This window comes from Carcharhinus amblyrhynchos, unplaced genomic scaffold (assembly GCF_965287045.1).
Source record: "Carcharhinus amblyrhynchos unplaced genomic scaffold, sCarAmb.v2.hapA chromosome_298, whole genome shotgun sequence".
NCBI classification, from domain to species: Eukaryota; Metazoa; Chordata; class Chondrichthyes; order Carcharhiniformes; family Carcharhinidae; genus Carcharhinus; species Carcharhinus amblyrhynchos.
Window position 1 is genome coordinate 69773 of NW_027650038.1, and position 25446 is coordinate 95218.

The 25446-nt window shown below is 50.7% G+C and overlaps 1 protein-coding gene across 1 annotated transcript; it reads right to left on the reverse strand.

The window, feature by feature from the left end:
* Window positions 1-3545: 3545 nt before the first annotated feature.
* Window positions 3546-24722, reverse strand: LOC145339052 (solute carrier family 22 member 6-A-like). Its single transcript, XM_080183476.1, has 10 exons — window positions 24201-24722; window positions 22607-22710; window positions 20767-20921; window positions 17036-17204; window positions 13657-13780; window positions 11471-11586; window positions 9206-9420; window positions 7335-7443; window positions 5108-5311; window positions 3546-3789 (listed from the first exon to the last, which is right to left on the reverse strand). Exons 1-10 carry the CDS (start codon window positions 24597-24599, stop codon window positions 3705-3707), a joined length of 1680 nt encoding a protein of 559 aa, XP_080039602.1. The 5' UTR covers window positions 24600-24722; the 3' UTR covers window positions 3546-3704.
* Window positions 24723-25446: the final 724 nt, after the last annotated feature.

Here is a 25446-nt window from a genome sequence, read left to right on the forward strand (position 1 = left end):
TGAATATATTTAAGTCACGGGTAGATAGGTTTCTGATAGACAGGGGAGAAAGCGGGAAAGTGGAACTGATCCACTTCAGATCAGCCATGATCTTATTGAATGGCGGGGCAGGCTCAAAAGGGCTAGATGCCTACTTCTGCTCCTATTTCTTATGTTCTTATGTAACCTGCATGTCTTTGGACACTAAGGGGCAATTTAGCATGGCCAATCCACCTAACCTGCACATCTTTGGACACTAAGGGGCAATTTATCATGGCCAATCCACCTAACCTGCACATCTTTGGATACTAAGGGGCAATTTAGCATGGCCAGTCCACCTGACCTACACATCTTTGGATCCTAAGGGACAATTTGGCATGGCCAATCCACCTAACCTATGCATCTTTGGACATATTGAGAGAATGGTAAGCATAGCAAACAGGATCTTGAGCTTCATAAAGAGTGGGATTGAGTACAAAGGCAGGGATGCTGAACCTTTATAAAGCTCTGGTCAGGTCCCACAAGTCGAATATTGTGCCCAGTTCTGATCACCCACACTTTCAGGAGGATGTGAGGGTCCTCAAGAGAGACAGAGAGAGAGTGGGGGGGGAGAGAGAGAGCGAGAGAGAGATACAGAAATAGAGGCAGAGAGAGAGATAGACAGAGAGAAGGAGAAATGGAGAGGGAGAGAGAGGCAATGAGTGAGAGAGACAGAGACACAGCGAGAGACAGAGAGAAACAGAGATGAGAGACAGATATGAGAGACAGAGATCAGAGAGAGAGAAAGGGACAGACAGAGAGAGACAGATGTGGAGAGAGAAACGGAGAGAGAGACACACACAGCATGATAGAGAGTGAGAGAGAGAGAGACAGAGAAATACAGAGACCTCGAGAGAGAGAGAGAGAGAGAGAGACAGACACAGACAGAGAGGGAGAGAGAGAGAGAGAAACAGAGTGAGAGAGTGACACAGAGAGACAGATGTAATATAGAGAGATAGAGATAGAAGGGGAGAGAGAGAGAGAGACAGAGATATAGAGACAGATGGAGGGAGAGACAGAGATAGATAGAGAGAGAGAGAGATATAGGGAAACAGAGGGAGAGAGAGAGAGTCAGAGAGACAGAGAAAGAAATTCACTCCTTGAATTTATTTAGCTGGGTCAAAGTGCACAATTGCTATCTATAATAAATCCCCATGAGACTTAAAACAAATATATCTGCTTCTGACTCAAAACCAAATAGCCCAGACATCCCTTCCTGAACAGTTCAAATCGGCCAAATAATTAATCAAATAACAGATCCGTTCTTGTTTCACATGAGTTTAATTTAAAATTATCATTCACAATTAAAGAGTACTTGGGGGAGGTTCACCTCACAGTTTGGAATATTTTACACAAGGACCATTCCCTGTTGAGTTTGATTTGATTTATTATTGCCACACAGAGTCATAGAGGTTTACAGCATGGAAACAGGCCCTTCGGCCCAACTTGTCCATGCCACCCCTTTTATTTTAAACTCTTAAGCTCATCGCAATTGCCTGCATTTGGTCCATATCCCTCTATCCCCATCCTACCCATGTAACTGTCTAAATGCTTTTTAAAAGACAAAATTGTACCCGCCTCTACTACTATCTCTGGCAGCTCGTTCCAGACACTCACCACCCTCTGTGTGAAAGAATTGCCCCTCTGGACCCTTTTGTATCTCTCCCCTCTCGCCTTAAACCTATGCCCTCTAGTTTTAGACTCCCCTACCTTTGGGGAAAAGATATTGACTATCTATCCTATCTATGACCCTCATTATTTTATAGACCTCTGTAAGATCACCCCTCAGCCTCCTACGCTCCAGAGAAAAAAGTCCCAGTCTATCCAGCCTCTCCTTATAACTCAATCCATCAAGTCCCAGTAGCATCCTAGTAAATCTTTTCTGCACTCTTTCTAGTTTAATAATATCCTTTCTATAATAGGGTGACCAGAACTGTACAAAGTGTTCCAAGTGTGGCCTTCCCAATGTCTTGTACAACTTCAACAAGACGTCCCAACTCCCGTATTGAGTGTTCTGACCAATGAAACCAAGCATGCCAAATGCCTTCTTCACCACCCACATGTACTGGGACACGGTGAAAAGTATTGTTGCTTGCGCGCTATCGAGACAAAGCATACCGTTCATAGAGTACATAGGGGAGAAGAAAAGGAGAGGGTGCAGAATGCAGTGTTACAGTCACAGCGAGGGTGTAGAGAAAGATCAACTTAATATAAGGTAGGTCCATTCAAAAGTCTGACAGCAGCAGGGAAGAAGTTGTTCTTGAGTCAGTCGGTACGTGACCTCAGACTTTTGTATCTTTTTCTCGATGGAAGAAGGTGGATGAGAGAATGTCTGGGGTGTGTGGGGGGGTCCTTGATTATGCCGGCTGCTTTTCCCCGAGGCAGCGGGAAGTGTAGATGGAGTCAGTGGATGGGAGGCTGGTTTGCGTGATGGATTGGGCTACATTCTTGGGGGCGAGCCCCTTGGGGTAACAGAAGCATGGTTATCAGGATAATTTAGGGAGTAATCCTATTCTTATGTCCTTCAATCCAAATTTGGCTTTTAGCAGTCGAGACACTGGGAGAAGCATGGTAAGAACAAATAATATTGCGTAAAAGGTTGTGAACGTAGCCCAGTCCATCACACAAACCAGCCTCCCATCCATTGACTCCGTCTACACTTCTCGCTGCCTCGGGGAAAAGCAGCCGGCATAATCAAGGACCCCCCCCCACACACACCCCGGACATTCTCTCTTCCACCTTCTTCCATCGGGAAAAAGATACAAAAGTCTGAGGTCCCATACCGACCGACTCAAGAACAGCTTCTTCCCTGCTGCTGTCAGACTTTTGAATGGACCTACCTCGCATTAAGCTGATCTTTCTCTACACCCTCGCTGTGACTGTAACACTACATTCTGCACCCTCTCCTTTCCTTCTCTATGAACGGTATGCTTTGTCTGTATAGTGCGCAAGAAACAATACTTTTCACAGCATCCCAGTGCCTGTGACAAAAATAAATCAAATGAAATATTAAGTTGATCTTTCTCTACACCCTCGCTGTGACTGTAACACTACATCCTGCACCCTCTCCTTTCCTTCTCTATGAACGGTATGCTTTGCCTGCATGGCGCGCAAGAAACATCGGGTGGGATTTTTCGGCCGCGCTCGCCCCAAGATTGGGAAATCCCGCATCTTTGCACGCTCCGCCCCCTGCCCGCTACGTTTCCCGTGGCAGGAGTGGGGGTAGGAAAGTTCGGCCCAATACTTCTCAATATGCGTGACAATAATAAATCAAATCAAATCAAAAAAAACAAACGAAAACTCTTGTAATCTGGATTAAGATGCATAATCGCCCGTGGTTCTTTTTTTCCCCGGAGTTTGTGCTGTGGCCTTCGTGTGCTGGGGTTTAGTGTGTATGTTGAAAGTATTGCTGGTTAATACGTAATTAAATGGCCTGTTGTGAAAATGTTGACTCAGGCTACAGAATATCATTTGCGCTGCTGGAGTGTTGATGGCTGAGAGAGAGAGAGGGGGGGGGGGTGTGGGGGGGGGAGGTGGTGGTTCCCGCCTGTAGAAAACGAGCTATCTCCTTAGTAAGCGAGTGTTTAAAGAGCATCTGAGAAACATTACAAGGGTTAATGGCTTATTCAGAGCCGCTGTGGACCCTTGCCACATGCCGTCTGTCACTCCGAGACAGCTGCGGCTGTTTAGACTGTCTGCTTCATCAGCGAGACGTGCGTCTCCGGCAACGAGACCTCATTCTTCTTGTCCTTCTCCCCATCTTTCAGAGCTCTGGAAATAAAGAGATCATCAGGTCAGAAGCGGAGAACTTACTTGTGGAAAAAAATTATGGAAAATAGTGACGGTTGGGTGTGAAGGTCAGAAAGAAACTAATTCATTAATAACTTCCCACTTTTGCGAAAAGAGACTCCCTTTTCACGACAGCCCATAAAAGTGTCAACCATCCAGATCATTTAAAGCATCAGTGGCAGAAACTGCAAGTACTCGAAACCTCTTGATCTTGTGTAAATGAACATTGCTCATGGGCCCAGCTCATGTTAAGTTTATTTATTAGTGTCACAAGGAAGGCTTACGTCGACGCTGCAATGAAGTCATTGTGAAAATCCCCAAGTGGCCACACTCCGGCACCTGTTTGGCTACACCGAGGGAGAATTTAGCACGGCCAATATGTCCCAACCAGCACTGTGAGAGGAAACTGGAGCATCCAGACGAAACCCACGGAACAACTCACCTAATCTTCACATCTTTGGACACTAAGGGGCAATTTAGCCTGGCCAATCCACCTAACCTGCATATCTTTGGACACTAAGGAGCAATTTAGCATGGCCAATCCACCTAAGCTACACATCTTTGGACACTAAGGGACAATTTAGCATGGCCAATCCACCTAACCTGCATATCTTTGGACACTAAGGGGCAATTTAGCATGGCCAATCCACCTAATCTGCACATCTTTGGACACTAAGGTGCAACATAGCATAGCCAATTCACCTAACCTGCATATCTTTGCCCCCTATTGTCCAAAGATGCGTAGGTTAGATGGTTTGGCCATGCTAATTTACCCCTTAATGTCCAAAGATGTGTAAGTTAGGTGGATTGACCAAGCTAAATTACGCCTTAATGTCCAAAGATGTGCAGGTTAGTGGATTGGCCATGCTAAATTGCCCCTTAGTGTCCAAAGATGTGTAGGTTAGGTGGATTGGCCATGCTAAATTGTCCCTTAGTGTCCAAAGATGTGCAGGTTAGGTGGATTGGCCATGCTAAATTGTCCCTTAGTGTCCAAAGATGTGCAGGTTAGGTGGATTGGCCGTGCTAAATTGTTCCTTAGTGTCCAAAGATGTGCAGGTTAGGTGGATTGGCCATGCTAAATTGCCCCTTAGTGTCCAAAGATGTGCAGGTTAGGTGGATTGGCCATGCTAAATTGTCCCTTAGTGTCGTAGGAATAGTGAAGTAAATATGTAGTGTTATGGGGATGGGGATGCAGCCTCGAAGGGCCAAATGGCCTCCTTCTGCACTGTGGGGATTCTGTGATGTTGAGACACTGGCTGCCGTTTTTCACCTGCGCCTCTAACCAGCACCAGCGACCAACCTGTTCTCGATCTCCTCGATCGTTTCCGGCAAGGGCACATTCCGAGTCTCCGGCAGGAGAAAGGCGGCAGCCCCGGCGACGACCGCCACTCCGCCGTAGATAGCCAGCGGCAGGAAGGAGACGTAGTCACCGGTCATCCTTATGATGGGGGCGATCATGGCCCCGACCCGGGCCATGGTGCTGACCACGCCCATTCCTGTCTGCCTGTGTGGAGCAGGAGGAGGAACAGAGAGAGAGAGAACAAAGATAAATACTCAACATTTCACCTTTGGGTATTCCCCCTCCTCCACTCTGCAGAGGTGCTGACACTGGCTACCTGCAAAATGTACAGCCCCGATATATATCTCAATTGATTTCTAATTGTCACATAGAATCCCTGCAGTGCAGAAGGAAGCCATTCATCCCCTCGAGTCCACAACAATCCCACCTCTGTCCCCCTAACCCCGCATATGACTCTGCTAATCCCCCTGACACTAAGGGGCAACTTAGCACAGCCAATCCACCTAACCTACACATCTTTGGACACTAAGGGGCAATTTAGCATGGCCAATCCACCTAACCTGCACACCTTTGGACACTAAGGGAGAATTTAGCATGGCCAATCCACCTAACCTGCACATCTTTGGACACTAAGGGACAATTTAGCATAGCCAATCCACCCAACTTGCACATCTTTGGACACTAAGGGACAATTTAGCATGGCCAATCCACCTAACCTGCACATCTTTGGACACTATGGGGCAATTTAGCGTGGCCAATCCACCTAACCTGCACATCTTTGGACACTAAGGGGCAATTTAGCATGGCCAATCCACCTAACCTGCACATCTTTGGATACTAAGGGACAATTTAGCATGACCAATCCACCTAACCTGCACATCTTTGGATACTAAGGGGCAATTTAGCATGGCCAATCCACCTAACCCGCACATCTTTGGACACTAAGGGACAATTTAACATGACCAATCACCTAATCTGCACATCTTTGGACACTAAGAGGCAATTTAGTATGGCCAATCCACCTAACCTGCACATCTTTGGATACTAAGGGACAATTTAGCATGGCCAATCCACCTAACCTGCACATCTTTGGACACTAAGGGGCAATTTAGGGATTGTTGTAGGTGCAGGTTCCATGGGTCGAATGATTCCTAGCTTTTCAGGATTTTACGTGCCTTTCCGATGTGCCTTAAGTGGGCGTACCCACCACTCTGCATTCCCAACCTGGCTGGCATCAAAGATGGGAGGGGCAAGGCCTATTCCTCCCTGAGTTCCCACAGAGCCCTGGGAATACTGCCAATCAGAGGTGTTGTGCATGAGTGAAAATTTTGAACAGTAAAGTCCACCTCACACACATCCCCATGCCATGGATTGCCCCCTACCCACCACCATGGTCACTCATGCCCCCCAACGCCCAGCTATGGCACTCCCATGTCCATTCGCCCACTGTACCCTATATAGTACAAACCAGTCCAACAATTACAGTAACAGGAATGGTTGAGGATTCTGGGTTCGTACTTGTTGGAGTTTAGAAGGATGAAGTGGGGGGGATCTTATTGAAACTTACAGGACGCTGCGAGGCCCTGAATAGAGTGGACGTGGAGAGGATGTTTCCACCAGTAGGAAAAACTAGAACCAGAGAGGCACAACCTCAGGCTAAAGGGACGAACCTTTAAAACAGAGATGAGGAGGAATTTCTTCAGCCAGTAGGTGGGGAATCTGTGGAACTCTTTGCCACAGAGGAGGCCGGGTCATTGAGACAGAGATAGAGAGGTTCCTGATTAATAAGGGGATCAGGGGAAAAGGCAGGAGAATGGGGATGAGATAAATCTCAGCCATGGCAGAGCAGACTCGATGGGCCGAATGGCCTAATTCTGCCTTACGTGTAAATATAAAGCTTAGTAAAAGAAAAGTGGTTATTCATTGATAACTTTCTGCTTCCTCAAAAAGAAATTCCTTTTTATTACCGGCCAGTAAGTGTGTCCGTCATCCAGCAAAGTGTTAGCAGAAACCGCAAGCACTTGATCCCTCTCTGTCTCATGCAAATAAACATTGTGCAACTGACAGTGTGGATCAGTGAGACAGAGCTGCCCCCGGTCAAGCCGCGTTTTTCCCGGGGCTTCAGCAGGCTCGGGGATCTCTGGCCTCTCGGTCGAGCCTCATTATGTATGCCGGGCTGAGAGCCCAGACGTCCATCGTAGTGCTGGAACACCGGCTGAGGACTCACCTGACCACGGTTGGGTAGAGTTCGCCCGAGTAGAGATAGCAACAGCTGAACGCAGTCGCGAGACATCCCTTCCCAATGGCTGCGAATGAAGTCCGTAAGGCTTGGAGCTCTGTACAAGAAGTAGAACGGTGGAAATGTAACTGAGATTTTGAACAAATTGATAAAGAGATTAAAAATGTCTGATCACATTGATTGGCTAATTTAAAGAACAAAGAGCAATAAATCACAGAAACAGGCCCTTCGACCCTCCAAAAACATACCAATCATGATGCCCTAACTAAACTCAAAAAAACCTTCTATCCTTACTCAATCCGTATCCCTCTATTCCCTCCCTATTCATGTCCCCATCCAGATGCCCCTTAAATGTTGTAATGTGCCTCCTTCCACCACCTCCTCTGGCAGCGAGTTCCGAACTCTCTCTGCGTGAAAAACTCTCCCCGCAAATCTCCCTTAAACTCTTTCCCCCCCCCTCACCTTGAACCTGTGCCCCCCCCCGTGTAATTGACCCTTCCACCCTGGGGAAAAAGCCTCTGACTATCCACCCTGTCTACGCCCCTCATCATTTTGTAGACCCTCTCTCAGGGTCTCTCCCCCCACCCCCCTCAGCCTCCAGTGAAAACAATCCCAGTTTATCCAACCTCTCCTCATCGCCAACACCCTCGAGACCAGAGCCAACATCCTGGTGGACCTTCTCTGCGCTCTCTCTCTCTCCAAAGCTTCCTCCTGGCAGTGTGGTGACCAGAACTGCACGCAGTGCTCCAAATGCGGCCTAACTAAGGTTTTATATAGCTGTAGCATGATCTGCCGAGTCATAGCCCTTTAATCTGGGATGGGTTGACGGGGCCTGGAGTTTAGAAGAATGAGAGGGGGAATCTGATTGAAGTGTATACAAAGTTCTGAAGGGGCTGGACAGACCGAGTGCAGGGGAGACCTGAGAGCAACCAAAAAAGATGCTTTCTATGGTGCGTCTGTAAAAATGGAGAGAGTTGTAGCAGGGAGGTTGTGATGGAACTATATAAAAAGGCTGAGTACTGAGTGCAATCGTGGTCACCACATTATAAGAAGGACATGGGTGGAAGAAGGAAGTTAGCATTGCTGCCTCACAGTGCCAGGGATCTGGGCTCAATTCCAGCCTCGGTCACTGTTTGTGTGGAGTTTGTACATTCTCCCCATGTCTACGTGGGTTTCCTCCGGGTGCACTGACTTCCTCCCACACTCCAAGGATGTGCAGGTTAGGTGGATTGGCATTGGTGCTAAATTACCCTTTAGTGTCCAAAGATGTGCAGGTTAGGTGGATTGGCCATGCTAAATTGCCCCTTAGTGTCCAAAGATGTGCAGGTTAGGGTGGATTGGCCATGCTAAATTGTCCCTTAGTGTCCAAAGATGTGCAGGTTAGGTGAATTGGCCATGCTAAATTGCCCCTTAGTGCTCCAGAATGCATAGGTTAGAGAGATTGGCGTGGTGAATATGTGGAGTTACGGGGATGGGGCCTGGATGGGATTGTTGTCGGTGTGGACACAATGGACCGAATGGCCACATTTTGCGCCGTAGGGATTCTATGGTTTTATGAGGGGCAGGAACCCTCACAACATTGAGATGAGCGCCCGAGATGCCACAGCGTACACGGCAATGGACTGAGTGCTGGGAAACGGGGATTGGGATAGTTGATGGGCCAGCACAGGCAGGATGGGCCGTAGGGGCCTCGCGCCGTGCGGTAAAACCCGACGGGTGTGATTTTATTTTTTACTGGCCGCACTCGCCCCAAGACGGGATAGACCGTCAACAGACCTGGGCGTGGTCTGTGCCCCGCCCGCTGCGATTCCCCAGGGGAAACTAACCCCCCTCCACCCTCCGAGACTCCGAACCCATACCTCTCGGAACAAAGATGTTGGCCAGGATGACGCAGCCTGCCAGGATTAGCGCGGATCCTTGCGTGAACCTCCGCCCAATCAGACTCATGGTGAGAAAGCCGATGGATTTTGCCGGAATGTCGACCGCCCCGAAAATGAATTGGATGAGGTAAATGTCAACACCGAACCCTTGCAGGTCTATCGCCAGCCCATAATATGCGAAACCGGTCGCAAACCTGCGGCAGCGAAGGGAGAACAGAACGGGATAACGTCAGCGTTATTGCCGTGTTGACATTACCTCTCGCGTACCCCCACGTACGGTCCTGCTGTTCTGTCAGAAAAACAGGCCTCATAAATAACTCCCTGTCGAGATACATTACAGAACCCTCCCCCCCTCCCCCCCCACCAACCCCCAGAACAAAAGTGGGCTTCGCCACAGATATAGCAAGGGCGGCACAGTGGGTTAGCACTGCTGCCTCACAGCACCGGGGACCCGGCTTCAATTCCTGGCCTTGGGTCACTATCGGTGTCGGAGTCTTCACGTTCTCCCTGTGTCTGCGTGGATTTCCTTCAGGTGCTCCGGTTTCCTCTGAAGGATGTGCTGGTTAGGAGGGTTGGCCATGCTAAATTGCCCCTTAGTGTCCAAAATGTGTAGGTTAGGTGGATTGGCCATGCTAAATTGCCCCTTAGTGTCCAGAGATGTGCAGGTTTGGGTGGATTGGCCATGCTAAATTGCCCCTTAGTGTCCAAAATGTGTAGGTTCGGTGGATTGGCCATGCTAAATTTGCCCTTAGTTTCCAAAGACAGGCAGGTTAAGGGGATTGGCCATGTTAAATTGCCCCTTAGTGTCCAAAGATGTGCAGGTTAGGTGGATTGGCCATGCTAAATTGCCCCTTAGTGTCCAAAGATGTGCGGGTTAGGTGGATTGGCCATGCTAAATTGCCCCTTAGTGTCCAAAGATGTGCAGGTTAGGTGGATTGGCCATGCTAAATTGCCCCTTAATGTCCAAAGATGTGCGGGTTAGGTGGATTGGCCATGCTAAATTATCCCTTAGTGTCCAAAGACGTGCGGGTTAGGTGGATTGGCCATGCTAAATTGCCCCTTAGTGTCGAAAGATGTGTAGGTTAGGTATTTACTGCCCACCCGTAATTGCCCCCTTGGACTGAGTGTCTCACTCAGCCTATTTCAGAGGGTGGCAGTTAGTAGTCAACCACATTGCTGTGTCTGTTTCGGTGGGGGGGGGCTTCTGATGTCACATGTAGGCCAGACCGGGTAAGATCGGCACCGCTCATAGAATCATAATGCCTCAACAGTGCAGAAAGAGGCCATTGGGTTCATCGATGTGTACCGACCACAATCCCACCCAGGCCCTATTCCCGAAACAGCACATATGTACCCTGCTAATCCCCCTGACCCTAGGGTCAACTTAGCACGGCCAATCCACCTAATCTGCATGTCTTTGGGACTGTGGGAGGAAACCCACGCAGACATGGGGAGAACGTGCAGACTCTGTGCAGACAATGACTGAGGCCAGAACTGAACCTGGGACCCTGGTGCTGTGAGGTAGCATTGCTAACCATTGTGCCACCATTAAGGGGGACATGAGTGAACCAGTGGGTTTTTTTTTAACGACAATCGATAATAGTTGTTACGGTTACCCCGTGACTGAAGCTGACTTTATAATTCCAGATTTTTATTAATCAAATTTGAATTCCACCAGCTGCTATGGTGGGATTTGAACTCGTTTCCCCAAAGCATTGGCCTGGGGCTTCTGGATTACTAGTCCAGTGGCAATACCACTACACCATCATCTCTCTTCCCACCTTGGACTTCACTAGCCTTCCTCCTGGACAAGAGGACAGGAATATCAGTGCCAGGAACACTCTCGGTTGCCCTTTATCATGTATCGACACACTGACGGCACTAATCTCTCTTAAGGGATTGTGCCAACATAATGTGAGTTTATTTATTAATTCTGGACTCAAGGGGGAACAGATGTATATGGAGAGAAAGACACTGAACTGCAGAGCTGTGCGCGTGTACTCCGCTGAAAGCGAAAGCCAAACTGAGACTGGATGGCATGACAGACTTCCCTTCCATTGATGTCATGCTCCAACCCCCTCAGAGGCCTATTACTGTGCCCTGCTTGCTTTTCCTCCTGCTCCAGTCTCCCCGCTGGCAGTATCTGCTCATGCCTCTCGCTCCATATCCTAGTTGGGAGATTTTACTGAGCAGGTTTGCCAACCTTGGTTCTCAAAAAATGTTCATTCCCCCGTAATAACTCACCAAACAAGCATGGTGCAGCAGGCGATCTTACGCATGACTGGCGTCCGGTACAGATCGAGCACGCTGTGTTTATGCTTGGTGATCAACTGTTCGTTCGCCACTTTCGACTTGAGAATCTGTGGAACAAACACAGACACGCACACACACACACACAAAAACACGCATGTCCGCGCACCCAAACACACATGCACGAACATGCACATAGCACACACATGCACAAACAGACACACGCACGTCCGCGCACATGAACAAACACACATGCACATGCGCAAACACACACACATATGCACAAAAACACATATGCATGCACACATGCACCATGCATGCACGTATACACACACAGACATGCACACACACATGAATGCACACATGCACAAACATGTGTGCACGTAAACACATGCACGCACACGTACACGCCCACACATATGCACATGCACACATACATACACACACATGCATGCAAATACACACGCATATTCATACAGGCACAAATGCACACATACATGCTCGCATATACATACATGCACACGCACACAAGCACGTATACACACATGCACACGCACACAAGCACGTATACACACACACACACCACACACACACACACACGCACACGCACCGATATGTAATTTACTAAGACTTGCCCTTTCCTTCCACCCCTCAGCCAGCTGTTAGATCCACGACCGAGCCCTGGTCAGAATTTCACCCAACGGCTGCCATTCTGGAACAACATGGACGCCAACCCACAAGGCATTGCACAGGGCAGCGCCAAGGTGGCAGGGGTTTGGTCATCCTGCTGGAGGGGTTTGAAACCGCTTCACATGGGAGTCAGGTGGAAGGAGCAGTTGCGGTGGGAGGAGGGTGGGCGAGGGGGGGGGGGGCGTAGTTGAGGGAATGGTGGGCGAAGCTCAGAGCGTTCAATGGCCGACCCTGCTTTTCCGATTGGATGAAGACAATGGGTGTGGGATGGTTTGCTGGTGGAGGTAGCTCACCATTGCCACTGCCCCCCCCACCCCACCCCCACCCCCTCACGATCTCCCGGTCGCGGCAGTGTCCCACCGTCAGGGTGGGAGGGGCCGGGGATGGGGTGGTTCTCTCCTTTGAAGGAACTGGAAGATCCCACCGGCAGGGAAGCCTGGAAAAATCCCAGCCAAGGATTGGGAGTAGGATTCGGAGACAAACAATTTTCAACTGGCTGTGAGCGTAGGAAGAAATTTCTCCTTATCTGTCCTTCCAATCTTTTCGCAATCCACCGTTTATCCACCAGCAAACAAGAGGAACATTTCACAAAGCTTTGCGTTTCGAAGTTAAGGGGATTGGCCATGCTAAATTGCCCCTTGGTGCCCAAAGATATGCAGGTTAGGTGGATTGGCCATGCTAAATTGCCCCTTAGTGTTCAAAGATGTGTAGGTTAGGGGGTTTGGCCATGCTAAATTGCCCCTTAGTGTCCAAAGATGTGTAGATTAGGAGGATTGGCCATGCTAAATTACCCCTTAGTATCAAAAGATGTGTAGATGAGGGGGATTGGCCATGCTAAATTGCTCCTTAGTGTCCAAAGATATGCAGGTTCGGTGGATTGACCATGCTAAATTGTCCCTTAGTGTCCAAAGATGTGTAGGTTTGGGGGATTAGCCATGCTAAATTGTCCATTAGTGTCCAAAGATGTGCAGGTTACGTGGATTAGCCATGCTTAAATTGCCCCTTAGGGTCCAAAGATGTGCGGGTTAGGTGGATTGGCCACGCTAAATTGATCCTTAGTGTCCAAAGATGTGCGGGTTAGGTGGATTGGCCATGCTAAATTGCCCCTTAGTGTCCAAAGATGTGCAGGTTAGGTGGATTGGCCATGCTAAATTGCCCCTTAGTGTCCAAAGATGTGCAGGTTAGGTGGATTGGCCATGCTAAGTGCCTGATGATAGGGCCTGGGTAAGACCCTCTTTCAGAGCGTCGGTGCACCCTCGATGGGCCAAATGGCTTCTTTCTGCACTGTAGGGATTCTCTGTTCAAGTTACAAAGAGCGGGGGTGGTTTTTCATAGCCCGGGGAGGGACAATGGGCCTTTCAGAACTAAATTGGCGTCAGCAGAATGGAACCAGGTCAACCAGTTGCCTACGCTTGGTGAAGGGGTTAGAGCTAGCAAGCCCACGGTGGACCAGGAAGGCTGTTTGGTTGTGAAAGTGCGTTTTCACGTACCTCTGTAGTGAGCTTCTGGCCCTCTGCCTCTTTGCCATTCAGCTTGGCCACTTTCCTCAGTTGCTTCAGAGCTACATCACCCTTCCTGTTCAGGATGAGCCAGCGGGCGGACTCCGGGAGCCACCTGGGTGAGAAGGAAGGCGGAAATTCAGAACTACTATCTCAACGGTAAGAAACATTCTTCGCTGATTTCGGCTAATTCGATGTGGCATTAAGTTGGCAATAGCAACATGTCTGTGTCAACGGGGACAGTAGCACAGTGGGTTAGCACTGCTGCTTCACAGCTCCAGGGGCCCAGGTTCGATTCCCGGCTTGGGTCACTGTCTGTGCGGAGTCTGCGCGTTCTCCCTGTGTCTGCGTGGGTTTCCCCCGGGTGCTCCTGTTTCCTCCCACAGTGCAGGTTAGGTTGATTGGCCGTGCTAAAGTTACCCCTTAGTGTCCTGAGATGCGTAGGTTGGCGAGGTTAGTGGGTAAATGTGTAGGGGATATGTGGATAGGGGCCTGGGTGGGATTGTGGTTGGTGCAGACTCAATGGGCCGAATGGCCCCTTTCTGCACTGTAGGGTTTCTATGATTCTATGAAGTAGAAATGGTTGCGACAGGTTCATGTTTTTTAGGTGTCCAGATCATCAACAACCTGTCCTGGTCCCCCCCAAGCCGACACTATAGTTAAGAAAGCCCCACCAATGCCTCTACTTTCTCAGGAGGCTAAGGAAATGCGGCACATGCACTACGACTCTCACCAACTTTTACAGATGCCCCATAGAAAGCATTCTTTCTGGTTGTATCACAGCTTGGTCTGGGCTCCTGCTCTGCCCAAGACCGCAAGGAACTACAAAAGGGTCGTGAATGTAGCCCAATCCATCACACAAACCAGCCTCCCATCCATTGACTCCGTCTACACTTCCCGCTGCCTCGGGGAAAAGCAGCCGGCATAATCAAGGCCCCCCCCCCCCCCCACACACCCCGGACATTCTCTCTTCCACCTTCTTCCATCGGGAAAAAGATACAAAAGTCTGAGGTCCCGTACCGACCGACTCAAGAACAGCTTCTTCCCTGCTGCTGTCAGACTTTTGAATGGACCTACCTCGCATTAAACTGATCTTTCTCTACACCTTCGCTGTGACTGTGACACTACATTCTGCACTCCTTCCCTTTCCCCCTATGTACTCTATGAACGGTATGCTTTGACTGTATAGTGCGCAAGAAACAATACTTTTCACTGCAAACTAAATCAAGTCAAATATTAAGTTAATCTTTCCCTATGTCCTAGCAATGACTGGTCTGGGCTCCTGCTCTGCCCAAGACCACAAGGAACTACAAAGGGTGGTGAATGTAGCCCAGTCCATCACACAAACCAGCCTCCCATCCATTGACTCTGTCTACACTTCCCGCTGCCTCGGGGAAAAGCAGCCAGAATAATCAAGGACCCCCCCCCCTACACACCCCAGGCATTCTCTCTTCCACCTTCTTCCAGAGGTTGGGGGCTGGGGGGTGGAGGGGGTGGGGTGCGGGAGGGTGATGGTTCACTAGCCTGGTGAAAAGGGCTAGAAGTTCAGAATTTCCGCTCGGAGTGGTTTTATTGCAATGGAACAAGCTGCCAAGTAGGCCAAGAGGAAGGAGTCCAACTCCCTCTCAAATCACGTCAAAAAAAGACAAATAGGTAACTTTTCCCTTTCAGAGTTTAACTTTTTGTATCTTTTTAATTATCAATAACATCACAGTGACCTCTGTGTACACGAGGCTGAGGGAGTTTGGACCTGTCTCATTAGAATGACAATAGTCAAGAAGAGGCCAATCCACCTAACCTACGCATCTTTGGGCACTTAGGGGCAATTTAGCTTGGCCAATCCACCTAACCTACACATCTTTGGACACTAAGGGATAATTTAGCATGGCCAATCCACCCTAACCTACACATCTTTGGACACTAAGGGATAATTTAGCATAGCCAATCCCCCTAACCTACACATCTTTGGACACTTAGGGACAATTTAGCATGGCCAATCCCCCTAACCTGCACATCTTTGAACACTTAGGGGCAATTTAGCTTGGCCAATCCACCTAACCTACACATCTTTGGACACTTAGGGGCAATTTAGCTTGGCCAATCCACCTAACCTACACATCTTTGGACGCTTAGGGACAATTTAGCATGGCCAATCCCCCTAACCTGCACATCTTTGAACACTTAGGGGCAATTTAGCATGACCAACCCACCTAACCCACACATCTTTGGACACTAAGGGATAATTTAGCATGGCCAATCCACCCTAACCTACACATCTTTGGACACTAAGGGATAATTTAGCATGGACAATCCACCTAACCTGCACATTTTTGGACACTTAGGGACAATTTAGCATGGCCAATCCACCTAACCTACACATCTTTGAACACTTAAGGACAATTTAGCATGGCCAATCCCCCTAACCTACACATCTTTGGACACTTAGGGACAATTTAGCATGGCCAATCCACCTAACCTGCACATCTTTGGACACTAAGGGATAATTTAGCATGGCCAATCCACCTAACCAGCACATTTTTGGACACTAAGGGGCAATTTTGCATGGAGTGTGGTAGGAAACCCACGCAGACATGGGGAAAATGTGCAGACTCTACACAGATAGTGACAAAAGCTGGGAATCGAACCCAGGTCCCTGGCGCTGTGAGGTGGCGGTGCTAACCACTGTGCCGCCTATTAGGATCCTAGATCTCAGCTGACCATTTGATCGTCTTATCAAAGGGTGGTGCAGGTGTAAGGCTGAATGGCCTCACTCATAGACCCCTACAGTGCTGAAACAGTCCCTTCGGCCCATCGAGTCTGCACCGACCGCAACCCCACCCAGGCCCTACCCCCATATATTTACCCGCTAATCCCTCAACCCTACACATCCCAGGACACTAAGGGGCAATTTTAGCACGGCCGATCGAACTAACCCGCACGTCTTTGGACTGTGGGAGGAAACCGGAGCACCCGGAGGAAACCCATGCAGACACGGGGAGAATGTGCAGACTCCACACAGACGGTGACCCCGAGCCGGGAATCGAACCCAGGACCCGGGAGCTGTGAGGCAGCGGCGCTAACCCGCAGCGCCGCCACTCCACCTTGTTCAGACGTCCTGTTGCCACTCGCAATAGAGACAAATCATTTCTGATTTTGGCCACAGCCGCAGGGGACTAACAGCAGGGAAAAGAGGCCCGTCGTGCCTCCGACGTACCAAAACGTCAGACTTAAACCTGGGAGGCCGCTGTTATCCAAGCGCCCCACTTCGACCGACTGGCTACAATTTCGCTTTAACCAAAGCTGCCGCCCGCGGTTGTACCGCCTCTCGGGCGTTTTAACAGACCGTAACTATCCGCCAATCCCGCCTTACCAGCCGTAAAGGAAGAAGATGAAAAACGGGACGGAGACGGCGAACTGGAGCCAGCGCCAGTGCTTGATCCCGTACGCTATGCCAGCCAGGAGCATCTGACCGGCGGTGTAGATGTAGTTGCTGGTCATCTCCACGGAGGTGCGGAATCTTGTGGGGATCCATTCCACTCCTGGAGGATACACAGAGAGAGAGAGAGAGAGGTTCGCAACGCCGGATCTGCCCTTGCGGAATCGTCGCCAAGTTGAACCCGTTAGGCACTCTTACAAAGCGGAGGCCGCACCCCTCTCCGAGACCTAACCGTTGAAAGAGGAACTCCCCCCCCCCCCCCATGGCCTTCATAGCGAGGGGGATTGAATATAAAAGTAGGGAGGTCTTGCTGCAGCTGTATAGGGCATTGGTGAGGCCGCAGCTGGAGTACTGTGTGCAGTTTTGGGCGCCGTACTTACGCAAGGATATTTTGGCCTTGGAGGGAGTGCAGAGGAGGTTTACTAGGCTGATACCGGAGTTGAGGGGGTTGAGCTATGAGGAGAGGCTGAATAAACTAGGCTTGTACTCGTTAGAGTTTAGAAGAATGAGGGGAGATCTCATTGAGACGTATAAGATGATGAATGGGATGGATAGGATAGAGGTGGAGAGGCTCTTCCCGCTCAGAAAGGACAGTAGGACTAGGGGGCACAGCCTCAAGATAAAGGGGGGGGCGGTTTAGAACGGAGTTGAGGAGGAACTTCTTCACTCAAAGGGTGGTGAATCTCTGGAATTCTCTGCCCGTTGAAGTGGTGGAGGCTGCCTCGCTCAATATTTTTAAGACGCGGGTTGATGGGTTTTTGATAAGAGAGGGGATTAAGGGTTATGGGGAGAGGGTGGGAATGTGGAACGGAGCCACGACAGATCAGCCATGATCTTATTGAATGGCGGGGCAGGCTCGAAGGGCTAGATGGCCTACTCCTGCTCCTATTTCTTATGTTCTTAACTCCTCGCTTTCTAATCTGTTAAAAGGAGTGAGGAACGTGTAACCACTTCTTGCGGTTGAATCAGGGTGACTCGAATCTCAGCAATCAAGATTCTCTTCAGGTTGACGTCGGCAGTTAGGGAAGGTAAACGCAGTGTTGGCATTCATGTGGAGAGGGGCTAGAATACAAGAGCAGGGATGGACTTCTGAGGCTGTATCAGGCTCTGGGGTCAGACCCCCATTTGGAGTATCGTGAGCAGTTTTGGGACCCCGTACCTAAGGAAGGGTGTGCTGGAAAGGGTCCAGAGGAGGTTCACAACTGGAATGAAGAGCTTGTCGTATGAGGAACGGGTTGAGGACTCTGGGTCTGTACTCGTTGGAGTTTAGAAGGATGAGGAGGGGGGATCTTATTGAAACTTACAGGATACTGTGAGGCCCTGGATAGAGTGGACGTGGAGAGGATGTTTCCACTCGTGGGAAAAACTAGAACCAGAGGGCACAACCTCAGGGTAAAGGGACGATCCTTTAAAACAGAGATGAGGAGGAATTTCTTCAGCCAGAGAGTGGGGAATCTGTGGAACTCTTTGCCACAGAGGAGGCCGGGTCACTGAGACAGAGATAGAGAGGTTCCTGATTAATAAAGGGATCAGGGGAAAAGGCAGGAGAATGGGGGATGAGAAAAATATCAGCCATGATTGAATGACAGAGCAGACTCGATGGGCCGAGTGGCCTCATTCTGCTCCTATGCTCTTAATTTAAATTAGGCACTTGGATAACAGCAGCCTATTAGATCTAAATTTGATGTTTTGGTAGCAAAAGGGAAAATGCTGGAAAACCTCAGCAGGTCCGGCAGCATCTGTAAGGAGAGAAAAGAGCTGACGTTTCAAGTCCCTTTGTCAAAGCTAAAAGGCAGAGAAAGTGGGCGATATTTATACTGCAGGGGGAGGGAATGAAAGATGAGTCATAGCCCCAAAACAGGGGGGAAAGGCTGCTAATGGCAGCCCACAGAGAGAATGTTTTGATGGCTTGAGATCCAATTGGGGGGGGCGGCACGGTGGCACAGTGGGTTAGCACTGCTGCCTCACAGCGCCAAGGACGTGGGTTCAATTCCCGGCTTGGCTCACTGTCTGTGGGAAGGCTGCACATTCTCCCCATGTCTGTGTGGGTTTCCTCCCACAGTCCAAAGACGTGCGGGTTGGGTGGACTGGCCATGCTAAATTGTCCCTTCGTGTCAGGGGGGGATTGGTAGGGTAAATGCATGGGGTTACTTACTGGTCAATGGTAACCCCAGGGGTGTTGACAGCGGGAGATTTAGTGATGGTAACGCATTGAATGTCAAGGGGTGGCGGTTAGAGTGTCTCTTAATGCTCCTTTATCCTGGGGAAGTGGTGAGGCCACTCCCGAGGGATTGTACACAGTTTTGGTCCCCGTATTTGAGGGGAGATGTAGTGGCATTGGAGGCAGTTCAGAGGAGGTTCACTCCATTGATTCCAGAGACGAGGGGTTTGTCGGATGGAGAGAGATTGAGCAGTTGAGGCCGATACTCTCTGGGATGAGGGGGGATCAGATGGAGGTCTACAAGATGGTAGAAAGTCTGGATAAAGTGGACGGGGAGCGGAAAGCTTCCTCTTGTGGGACATTCTAGAACGAGAGGTCAGAGTTTTAGGATCAGGGGCAGCAGATTTACAACAGAGTTGGAGGGGAAACTACTTTTCCCAAAGGGTTATTAATCTGTGGGATTCGCTTCCCCCAGAAGTGCGGTGGGTGCCGGGACAGTGAGTAAATTTAAGGAGGGAGTTGGACAGATTTTTAATTGGGAATGGGGGTGAAGGGGTATGGGGAGAAGGCAGGAAAATGGGAACGAGGAGCATATCAGCCATGGCGGAGCGGACTCGATGGTTAATACCCGGGGTCAGGGGGATAGGATCTACCCGGGATTGTTGTCTTTGCGGGCTCGATGGGCCGATTGGCCTCCTGCGCTGTAGGGATTCTACGAAACCTGCCTTTCTTTCCCCGTCTGGCCTACGAGTTAGTCCAGGTTCACCGCCACCCCCCCATACACACACACACACACACACACACACGCACGCACAGAGCAATGTGGTCGACTCATAACTGTTCCCCCTCTGAAATGGGCTGAGACCCTCAGTTGGAGGGGGCAATTAGGGATGGGCAATGAACGCTGGACCCTGCCCAGGAGAGTGTGTTCCACCCACCGTTGTCAGAATAACAAAAATAAGGATTTATTAATCTTATTTTTGAGGTATTCGAAGACGCGATAACCAGGACAGAGAGCGGTACGGCGCAGGAACGGGTCCGTCAGCCCCCTCCAAGCCTGTGCCGATCACATTGTCCTCTCGACACCCATCGCCTGTATCCCTCTATTCCCCGCCTGTTCCTGCCTCTACCCAGATGAGTCTTAAATGTGGCTGATGTGACTGCCCCAATCGCCCTCACTTGGCAGTGCATTCCAGGCCCCCACCATCCCCTGTGTAAAAAGATTTCCCCCGCACATCTCCACTGAACCTCACCCCCCCCTCGCCTTACCTTGAACTAATGCCCCCTTGTCATTTCTACCCTGTGAAAAACTTTATCCGCAACCCTCAAGACTTGTATAAACCTCTATCAGGTCACCCCTCAGCCTTTCCAGGGGGGAACAATCCCAGTTTCCCCAACCTCTCCTCATCGCTAGTGCCCTCCGTACCAGGGCGACCTCCTGGTCAACCTTGTCTGCGCTCCCCCCACGCCCTTGCATGGCATCGTGCCAGGGGTTGCCACTTACTGAGGGAGAAAGAGTTAAGCAGGATTCCGGATGTTGCCACGCCGCAGAGAAACCTCCAGAAGCAGAACAGGGGGTAGGAGGTGGAGAAGGCGGCGCACGTGCCAGTGGCTGCCAGCTGGCAGTAGGACCAGAGCAAGAGGGTCTTCCGTCCAAACCTAACAATCACAAAACAGTCAGCAAAATCGGACCTCGTAACTCCGTGTCAAGCAACGTAACGGTATTACGGACGGCGCAGTGGGTTAGCCCTCACGGCACCAGGGGCCTGGGTTAATAAGGGGATCGGGGGGAAAGGCAGGAGAGTGGGGGGGATGAGGAAAATATCAGCCATGACGGAGCAGACTCGATGGGCCGAATGGCCTCGTTGTGCTCCCATGTCTTGTGGGCCGATTGTACAGGGTGTTGGTGAGACCACATCTGTGCCCAGTTTTGGCCTCCTTGTTTGAAGAAGGATATGGAGGCATCAAAGGCGGTTCAGAGGAGGTTCACCAGGTTGACCCCGGGGATGAAAGGGTTGACGGAGGAGGAGAGATTGAACAGTTTGGGATTGGACTTGCTGGAGCTCAGAAGACTGAGGGTTGATGAGACGGCCTTTGAACGGATGTTCCCCACGGTGGGACAAGCCTAGAATGAGAAGTCACCAGACAAGAATGTATCGCCACGCCCATCGTGGAAACGGGGTGAGACAGGGGCGGATCTTGGGAAGGTTTGTGAACCTCGGGCAGGTCTTAGTGGTTTCAGGATGATTTGATTTGATTTATTATTGTCACATGTATTGAGATACAGTGAAAAGTATTGTTTCTTGCGTGCTATACAGACAAAGCATACCATTCATAGAGAAGGAAAGGAGAGGGTGCAGAATGTAGTGTTACAGTCACAGCGAGGGTGTAGAGAAAGATTAACTTAGTATTTGATTTGATTTATTATTGTCACGTGTACTGGGATACAGTGAAAAGTATTGTTTCTTGCGCACGAAACAGACAGCATACCATTCATAGAGAAGGCAAGGAGAGGGTGCAGAATGTAGTGTTACAGTCACAGCGAGGGTGTAGAGAAAGATCAACTTAATGTGAGGTAGGTCCATTCAAAAGCCTGACAGCAGCAGGGAAGAAGCTGTTCTTGAGTCGGTCGGTACGGGACCTCAGACTTTTGTATCTTTTTCCCCGAAGGAAGAAGGTGGAAGAGAGAATGTCCGGGGTGTGTGCGGGGGGGGTCCTTGATTATGCCGCTGCTTTTCCCCGAGGCAGCGGGAAGTGTAGACGGAGTCAATGGATGGGAGGCTGGTTTGTGTGATGGGACTGGGCTACATTCACCACCCTTCTGTAGTTTCTTGCGGTCTTGGGCAGAGCAGGAGCCCAGACCGAGCTGTGATACAACCAGAGAGGATGCTTTGTGTGGGGCATCTGTAAAAGTTGGCGAGAGTCGTGGCGGACATGCCGAATTTCCTTCGTCTCCTGAGAAGGTATGCGCGAGGCTGTAGACCGAGAGGGGGAGAAACTAATCTCCAAGGGTTTGCGAATCTGTGGAATGCACTGTCCTGGAACGTAGCAGAGGGAAATATCGATCCACAGATCCGAGAAAGAGGTAGAGCTGTTTCCTGATGGAAAGCAAGATAAAGGAATATGGGGAGGAGGCAGGAGTGTGGATTTGAGACCGAGGAGAGATCAACCACGATCATATAGAATGACGGAGGAGGCTCGAAGGGCTGTATGGCCTACTTGCGCCCCTAATGCCGATGTTTTTCCATCACCAACTGAGCAACATGTGTCAGTGCGGGAAGGACGTGCCTCAAAAGCCTAAAGGCACCAGCAGGACATCCTTTTTGCCTTATTTGTGTCCTTACTTGTCAGCAAGTCGCCCAAGGATGATGGCCCCCACCAGCAGGCCAGCCATGTAGACTGACTGTGAGATCCACTTCAGGGACTTCTGCTCGCACACCAGATCCCACTGTCAAGAGAAGATCAACACAGTTACCGAGAGATTAACCGCACACAAGCGGGACGTGCGACTGACACCGCCGGCGACCAGCAGAGGGGCGGCGGGTGGCCCACGGTGGCCTCACAGCGGCGGGGACCCGGGTTCGGTTCGCGGAGTCTGCACGTTCTCCCCCCAGCGTCTGCCTGGGTTTCCTCCGGCTGCTCCCGTTTCCTCCCACAATCCGAAAGACGCGCTGGTCAAGTGGATTGGCCGTGCTAAACTGGCCCCTGAGTGTCAGGGGGATTAGCTAGGGTAAATACGTGAAGGCCTGGGTGGGATTGTGGTCAGTGCAGGCTCGATGGGTCAAATGGCCTCCTTCTGCACTGTAGGGATTCTATTCTATGACTGTCTCACACACTCTCACACACACACTTATTCGTACACATGCGTATACATACACACTCACATATATGCACACTCAGACATGTACACACATACGCACACACACACATGCATGCACATACACACAAACACACTTACACACACGCTCTCATGTACGCAGACACACACACTCACATGCACAGTCGCACGCACATTCTCACCTGCACACTCTCGCACGCACACTCTCTCATGCACACACACCCACGTAGACATTCTCGCCCCCACACTCTCGCACACACACTTTCGCACTCACACTCTTGCCTGCACACTCACACACATTCACACGTGCACACCCTTGCACTCACACTCTTGCCCGCACACTCACACACTCTCGCACGCACATTCTTGCCTGCATACTCTCACACACACACGTATGCACACTCTCGCCTGTACACTCCCGCATGCACACTGTCACATGCACACTCTCGCCTGTACACTCGCATGCACAGTCTCACTTGCACACTCTCGCATTCACACTCAATACAACTCAATACACACACTCTTGCCCGCACACTCATACATACGCTCACGCATGCACACTCTCGTATTCTCACTCTCGCATGCACACTCTCGCCTGCACACACTCGCATGCACACTCTCGCCTGCACACACTCGCATGCACACACTCTCCTGCACACTCACACACACACACTCACGCATGCACACTCTCGCATTCTCACTCTCACATGCACTCTCTCGCACGCACACTCACGTACACACACCCTCGTGCCCGGATTCTCACCCATCTATTCTCATGTGCACACTCTCACATGCACACTCTCGCATGCACACTCAATACAACTCAATACACAAACTCTTGCACTCACACTCTTGCCCGCACCCTCACACACACACGCTCACGCATGTACACTCTCGCACTCTCACTCGCGCATGCACACTCTTGCACGCACACTCACGTACACACATCCTCGCCTGCACACTCTCACCCGCACACTCACGCACGCGCATTCACGCACACACACGCACATTCTCACTCACCCTCACACGCACGCATGCTCAAGCACGTACACACTCATTGTGAGTGGAGCGTTGATCAAACTGGACGTTCTGGGACGTACCGCGGTGACGATTGAAGCTTTGAACTTGGAGTCGTCGTACTCCCAGCCCTGGGCGCAGGCCCGAGTCTCGGCCTCCGTCGCGTTGAGCCCCGTGGCGTTGAGGTCCAGGAGGTGCCACTGGGGCGAGGAATACACGCGGCATTTCTCCGGCCTCCCGTCCCCGTCCAGGGGGATGAGGACCCGGAGAAGTTCCTCCCTAGTCAGGGGTCCGGGCGTGGCGTTGACGGAACCGTTGGCCCCCAGGCGGACCCGGCAGTGGTGGTCCGGGACAACGGCCAGGAAGTTCTGGAGAAGGTTGTGCATGGTGACAAAAAAGGTGGGAAACACGAGTAAGACCACGTGGAGGATCTGGAATTTCCCCATGCCCCCGACATCTTCCAGGATGTCACCAAAGCCCATGGTGGCAGCTCGAGAGGTGGAGAAGGGGACGGAGAGAGAGTGACAGCGACTGCGAGAGAGAGGGAAAGGGAGAGAGAGAGACCGAGCGAGAGTCTGGTACAGAGAGTGAGCCCTGACCCAGTCTGATCATTAATCCAGATGTTACCTAATGTTTAATCGGGTGATAACGCAGTTACTTTTTCACTGCAAGCTGATAGACCTGGTTTAAGGAATTCAAACAAGGCGTGAGGAAGCCCTACCCCAGTGAGAGTCAGTGTGTGTGTGGGACCCGTACCCCAGTGAGAGTCAGTGTGTGTGTGGGACCCGTACCCCAGTGAGAGTCAGTGTGTGTGTGGGACCCGTACCCCAGTGAGAGTCAGTGTGTGTGTGGGACCCGTACCCCAGTGAGAGTCAGTGTGTGTGTGGGACCCATACCCCAGTGAGAGTCAGTGTGTGTGGGACCTGTACCCCAGTAAGAGTCAGTGTGTGTGTGGGACCTGTACCCCAGTGAGAGTCAGTGTGTGTGTGTGGGACCCGTACCCCAGTGAGAGTCAGTGTGTGTGGGACCCCTACCCCAGTGAGAGTCAGTGTGTGTGGGACCCATATCCCAGTGGAAGTCAATGTGTGTGTGGGACCCGTACCCCAGTGAGAATCAGTGTGTGTGGGACCCGTACCCCAGTGAGAGTCAGTGTGTGTGAGACCCGTACCCCAGTGAGAGTCAGTGTGTGTGAGACCCATACCCCAGTGAGAGTCAGTGAGTGTGTGGGACCCGTACCCCAGTGAGAGTCAGTGTGTGTGTGGGACCCGTACCCCAGTAAGAGTCAGTGTGTGTGGGACCCCAGTGAGAGTCAGTGTGTGTGGGACCCCG